The 7,106-nt window shown below is 35.7% G+C and overlaps 1 protein-coding gene across 1 annotated transcript; it reads left to right on the top strand.

Moving 5' to 3' along the window:
• Positions 1–3,131: 3,131 nt before the first annotated feature.
• On the top strand, positions 3,132–6,774 carry LOC149140776 (uncharacterized). The gene has a single exon (XM_089449247.1). It carries the CDS (start codon positions 3,624–3,626, stop codon positions 5,988–5,990), a length of 2,367 nt encoding a protein of 788 aa, XP_089305373.1. The 5' UTR covers positions 3,132–3,623; the 3' UTR covers positions 5,991–6,774.
• Positions 6,775–7,106: the final 332 nt, after the last annotated feature.

Below are 7,106 nucleotides of genomic sequence, written 5' to 3'. Positions count from 1 at the left end.
ATATATTCACTATTGACTAAAAAATTTCTAAACATTTCATTGCTTGAGAACCTAGCATCAAAGATCAAGTCAACCTCATTCCAAATTGACCTCTCGAGTTATATACATGTAACTTTTAAGAGAACATCTTTGAAATTTATCAAAAAAAATATAAATATATTCTTTTATCTCTAACACTTGATTAATTTCTTATATCTTCTACTCATTTTGGGGTCTTACCGTCAACAAGGCAAATTTATGGATAACATTATTAAGACTCTTCACTTGATTTTCTAATATCAAGGAGAAATTATGAAATATTGTTTACTAGAATTCACCAATTGATAGGCATTTTATGTTCTCTTAAAGAATGCATCCCTATCCCATAGGTAGGGACTTCCAACAATGAATTCAAAAACATACTACGTCACCTTCAATCTCATTAATAAATGAAATTGAAATTGAAAAATTGATCCTACATTTCTTCCAAACAATCGTACCATCCTAGTGGGTATATATCTAGATGATGTTAAGTGGGAAAAACCAACATGTAAACCAATGCCTCTAAAATGAGGTTATTTTGATATTTTGCATTGAAGATAACCTTGACTAACATCTTCTTGATATTCATCTACACATGAAACACTACTCACTTTCCTCTACCTTGAGTATGTTGTGACTTTTCCATAAAAGTTGATTTATCATCCACCTCATCATCATTCTTGTCTTTTTCATCTTCAACGTCAACATTAGTGAGTAGGAACTTCCGCACTTTCTTGGGGAATTTTTCCAAATGAAGCTTCCAACATTTGTGATAATGTTTTCCACGCTTCCTTCCTAATTTCCCTTTTCCCTTCTTAGAAGCATTAGAAGTATTCTTAGGAGCGTTTGGTCCTTGTGTTTGGGGGCATTATTAAATGAACCTTCCTTCAAGATACTATTTAGCCATCTTCCATATGCTTATTTATCCTTAGCATGAACATCATCTAATGCTTTAATGTCAAGCACAACCAACTCTTTTTGAATGTGGCTATGAAAACATTCTAACATACTTTAGTATTGTTTCTTCATTGTCCTATGCAGTTCACAATTTGATTAATAGTTGATGTAACTCTAATATGTATTATTCCACCTTCCAATCTCAGTTTTGCCAATGATCTTTCTACTTGATTTCCATATCTTGTTCATCTTCAATTAGATAGAATTTTTATACAACATGGTTTTCAACTCATTCCATGATGTTGTAGGTAACCTTCCTTGTTGACATTTTCTTTGGTAGAAACTCTCCCATAATAACACATATCCTACCATCTTCAATTGATCATCATAAACCTTTTATAAGTCTGAAAATCCCTCGAGAGTGAAATACATCTCGACGGATTATGTTAAATCTATATGGTTGAATGGTTTGCCTTGTTTATCAATGTTTTTGGGGAAGGGGCTTCATTTTGAAACATGATGGTTGTTGAGCGATAAGAACCTCATTGGTCAGTTTATCAGGATTTAAATATGGTTGAGACTCAAGATGACAAGCTATCCATCAAAAAGTAGTTGAGATCACCTTGGGAAAATGGATAAGACTCAACATACATGGATCCATCCTAGTTGGACCATGCAAATCCAAATAGAAAGGTTGATGGAGAAAGGTTGACATCATTTCAACTATTACATCGGGATTAATTAAAATCCATCCCCCTCCTGCCACCCCAGGACTTCTCTTCGAAGCTCCATCAAAATGAAGGATCCATTTTTGTTGTTGGGTTTTCCATTCATTCAATTCATCTGGGGATAAACACAATTTCCATTTCAGAAGAGGGGCCTTAGGAGGCGAGGCTAGGCAAGGTTGGGGAGAGAGAGAACCAACCCAAGGAGATTCCAGATTGTCAAGAGCATATTATAAACATTTTTTAATACCATCCATATATATATATATATATATATATATATATATATATATATATATATATATATATATATATATATATATAGATAAACAATCAATGCTTCAAGAAAAAGTTTAAGGGTTAACTTCTTTTTGTGTACTAATTTTCCATGCCTTTTTTGAAAAAGGATTTGTCAATTTCCAGTTTGTGGAACAAGGGACTTGGTGTGTAAAATTCCCTTGTTTGTCGAATAAGGGACCTGCCTCCACATATTTGATTGCTAAGAGTCACATGACCTTGCGGCAGGTAGGAATGAACCAATATTGCTTAAGATTGTCATAGGACAATTAAGTCGTTAAGACTAGGAACAATGGCAATACTAATAAACAGAGGACACATATAACATTATTAATGAACCACAAAAACCCAAGAAGAGTTTTTATAACATTATCAATGATTTTTTTTGAAATTTAAACTAACACATTTAGAAAATACAATTCAAACAATCGTGTATAATATTACTTCTCTATCTCACTCTAATCATATGATCATTTCAAAATCAATATGTAATAATCATCATAAACACATACAAATCAGTATTTATAATAAACACCATCTTATTCACTCAATTATATAATACTCCACTCACAAACTATCTTCCTTCTTTGCCCACCTTAGAAAAATAATATGTTAACTTCAAATAACTTCTTCATAATAATTTTTTCTCATATTACAATCATTTTCTAACACACATTTTTTAATAGATAACTAAATCCTTAATTATAAATAATAAAACATAATATATAATATATTTCACACATTTATTAAAAAGAAAATTACAAAATCATTTATTATTTGAAAATATTAAATTATGTGTGGGAATTTGTAGATAAATATTAAATGAAAATTATATATATAACTTTTATTTAATATTTCTATACAAATCCATATACAAATCCATATGCTATATATTTGTAAAAAAATATTAAATAAATTTTATATATACATATATATAACTTTCATTTAATATCTAAATTTCCTGCAAACAGTTTTGACTATTAAAGCTTACAGATTTAGAACTTACAACTTTTTATAAAGAAATTTAAAACCTATAATCTTTTATTAAAAAACATGCTTTTAACCATTGTTGCTATCTTTAAAAAAACAAATTACTAGAACATTTAAATTACAAATCAAATATTCGTGTAACACTAAAGGTTTATTAAGCTTTTATGTCGCGCGTCTATACTTATTTGTGTTTAAATTACAAATCGGGTATTCGTGTGACGATCAAGGTCTATTAAAAATTGATGTTGAGATTTTTGTACATTTTAGCTTTCAGAAGTCCGGACTTCATTACTAGAATCAAAATCAGGAGACTAGAATGTATGGGTCGTTGATATCGTGCAGGGCGCGGAAGCAGAGTACCGTGCCTTGAGAGCAGAGTACCGTGCCTTGAGAGCAGCCACTGCAATTTGTATATGATAATAAAACAGGCATATTTGAGAATGGTAAAAAATCAATAGTGAAAGCTGAAAAGCTTAAATACAAGGAGCTTGAAATTGACAGGTTTCATCAAATTGGTAAGATATTCCATGGCTACTTTCAGATTTATTGTTCGCATTCGAAATTTGAATTGGGAACTTGTTTTAGTCTCAGCGACATTTCGGTTTCTTTAGCTGAGGATAATTTTTTATGTTTTAAATCATCAAATATGATGATAGATAGATTCAGAATGTGCCCTAATCACCCTTAAACAATATGAAGAGGGATTTTAAACTTGCCCAAATCATAAGTTTCGCAAATGCCAGGGTTTTGGGTTTTCTTAGTAGCGGAAACCCCGGGTGTTTTCTGCATAGTTTAGCAGATTATACTAAAACAGAACCCAAAGGCACAAAACTCAGCGTAATCAAGGATATGTGTAGGTCTGGATACGGAGAACTAGGGTTTAGAAGTATAGGGCATTTCCAGATTAGTAGACTGGTTTCACAGAATGCATATGGAAGACCTGTTGAAGAAGAAGAAGAATGTGACTTTTCAGCCGTGTCAAGAAGCAAAATGGGAAGTTATGGTGTAGAAGAAGATTTTGTTAGAGGAAGAAAAGAGGAAGAAGATGAAACTGAGCACCCACATGTGAAAGAAGTATGCAGACTCATTGAGCTGCGCCATGTGTGGGAGCCAAAGCTTGAGAAGGAGCTCCGATGCACACTTCGCAAACTAACTCCTAGCCAAGTCAGTGCTGTGCTGCAAGCCCAGCAGGATGAGAGAGTGGCTGTCAACTTCTTCTTGTGGGCAGACAGGCAATCACGCTATACGCATGGCACTGCTGTGTATTATTCCCTACTGAAGGTTTTGAGCAAGACTAAGCTATGCCAGGGAGCTCGCAGAGTACTTAAATCGATGATCAGAAGAGGCCATGAATGCCTGCCAGAGGCCTTCAATTATGTAATGATCTCCTACAGTCGTGCAGACAAATTGCAGGATGCCATGAGGGTGTTGAAACTGATGCAGATATATGGTTGCAAGCCTGATCTCTCGACCTACAACACGGTTATCCACGTGCTTGTGATGTCAAACCGTTTAGATAAGGCTCTGAGATATTTTAATCAAATGCAGCAGATGGGAATCCCTCCCCAGATCATCACATTTAACATTCTTGTCAAGGGGCTCTGTCAAGTGCATCGATTGGACGAAGCACTGCAGCTGATGCGAGAAATGCCTTTTCGGGGCTGCCCTCCTGACATGATAACTTATAATACAATACTCAGTTTTCTCTGCAACCATAGGAGGATCGATGAAGTAAGAGATATGCTGAAGACAATGGAGCAGAATGCATTGGTTCCAGATCAGACCACTTATTCCATTCTGGTTCATGTGCTTGCAAAGCATGGTTATGGGCAAGAAGCATTGGACTTCCTCAGGGAGATGGAAGACAAAGGCTTTAACATTGACGTAGTTGGATACAGTGCGGTGATCAATGCATTTTGCGGGATTGGGAAGATGGATGAGGTTAAATGCATTGTGAATGAGATGTTTTCTAAGGGCTGTATACCTGATGTAGTTACATACAGCACAGTAATCAATGGTTTTTGCAGAATAGGAAGAGTTGATGAGGCAAGAAAGCTGCTTCGCAGTATGGTACGAAAGGGTTACAAGCCTAATACTGTGACCTACACAACTCTTTTGACTGGACTGTGCAAGATTGGCAATTCATTGGAAGCAAAACGGCTTCTTGACGAAAGTGAGAATGATTGGTGGACACCAAATAGCATCACATACAGTGCAGTCATGCATGGCCTCCGAAGAGAAGGTAAATTGGCAGAAGCCTGCCAACTCGTTAGTGAGATGCTGCAGAAGGGATGCATTCCATCCCCAGTGGAGATTAACTTGCTGATGCATTCTCTCTGCAGAGAACACAAAGTGGATGAAGCAAAGGCATTGATAGAAGAATGCTTGTGCAAGGGTTGTGCCATAAATGTAGTGAATTTTACCACTGTGATCCATGGATTCTGCAAGGAAGGAAGGATAGAAGTAGCTCTTTCTTTGTTGGATGACATGTATTTGAATAACCGTCATCCAGATGCTATAACTTATACTACTTTGATTGATGGTCTGGGCAAGGAAGGTAGGTTGGAAGAGGCATCTCAGATGACAATGAAAATGCTCAAGAGGGGTGTGCTTCCTACACCAGTTACTTATCGAACTGTGATCCACAGATTCTGTGAGAATGGGAAAGTGGAGGCATTGTGCCAATTGTTGGAACAGATGATGGAGAGGGAAGGCTTCAGAGATGCATATAACCTACTGATTGAGAAACTTTGCAAGAATGGAATGTTGCAGGAGGCTTACAAATATCTTGGCAAGGTGTTGAGGACAGCTTCACTTTCTGATGCTAAAACATGCCATATACTGATGGAGAGCTTTCTGAAGAAAGCCCAACCGATGGATTCCTACAAAGTGGCTTGTCGAATGTTTCAGAGAAACATGATTCCTGACATTCAGATTTGCAGAAAAGTAGAACAGAACCTACTTTTAGAGGGAAAATCACGGGAAGCAACAAAGCTGATGGATAAATTTTTGGAAAGAGGATGCATCTCACCTGGATCTGAGAAATCTGTAAATTTATAGACCATAAAGTGTGGAGGTTGGCTGAAATGCAAGTTAGAACAAGATTCGCGGGCCATACATCCCGAAGGAGCACTACTCTTAAGTCAATGCCTATTTCTTTGTTAGGTTTTTACATATCCTTTTAATGGTCTGCACCCAGTGCTGAGAACTAATGAAATCACTGGGAAATCATGAATCCGAATTGTGATTCTGTTGCTGATTTTGACCTTATTTTTGTTGTGCCGGCCTATTTATTCCTATTTCTGAGGTTATTTATTTGCCGAGTGATCAAACATGTATATTTGAATTACCGTAATGCACTTGACACATATGTCAAGTGGGATTATGTTAGGTGGTTGGGAGAAATAATTGGGATCTTAAACAAAGTCTTTCGGTAGAAATCACATGAGAGAATTCTTTGGCCGTTACTTGAAATTATGTCTCTACATTGCTCTCTATTTAAGCCTTTGCCATGGTCTGCCTTTTCATCTGGTCCTGATGATGAACCACACTTGTTGGTTCGAAATGCATTGGCCAAAAAATTCTCTCATGTGATTTCTACCAAAAGACTTTGTTTAATTCATTATGGATCACAGAAGCTTGAATACAGAAATTGGAATCTTCCCAACCCAGATTCAATTCCCGCAAATGAAATGATGAACCATGTAATGGCTATGAGCTGTTATTGTTGAAATATATGTCCCTCAAAAACCAAAACATATATATTCTATATATTTTCCAAAGGAAAAAAAAACCACTCAACACACATGTATAAAAGAATGTAATTACTGATGGAAGGAATTTGAAACAGTTGTTTCCATTGTAATTATAAATCATTTTAATACCATCAATTCCTTCGCCTTAAATGGCAGATTGGAAGTCATGAGTGCTGCTATCATCGACTACTGATTTCAAGCTGCTCTGTCATTTCCCATTCAATGGAGGAAACTCACGTGAATGTGTATCATCTCTCTGATTTTAATCTATCTATAAAGCATAACCTATCGCAATGGAAAAAGGTGCTGTTTTGGTTTTATTCTTGCCACAGTAAACAATTTTCTTTGTTTTTCTCAAAAGTTTTATTGGTTTTTGAAGTTCAACTGACCTTTGATTTTGTTTTTTATCATTGCGCCTCTA

Source organism: Pinus tabuliformis, chromosome X (assembly GCF_031772625.1).
Source record: "Pinus tabuliformis cultivar Carrire ecotype Pingquan chromosome X, CPIR1, whole genome shotgun sequence".
NCBI lineage: Eukaryota > Viridiplantae > Streptophyta > Pinopsida > Pinales > Pinaceae > Pinus > Pinus tabuliformis.
This window is presented reverse-complemented; position numbering and strand designations above follow the sequence as displayed.

Bases quoted from the DNA above. Each gene is read 5' to 3' on its own strand.
- LOC149140776 (XM_089449247.1), top strand. From the start codon at position 3,624: ATGAAGAGGGATTTTAAACTTGCCCAAATCATAAGTTTCGCAAATGCC.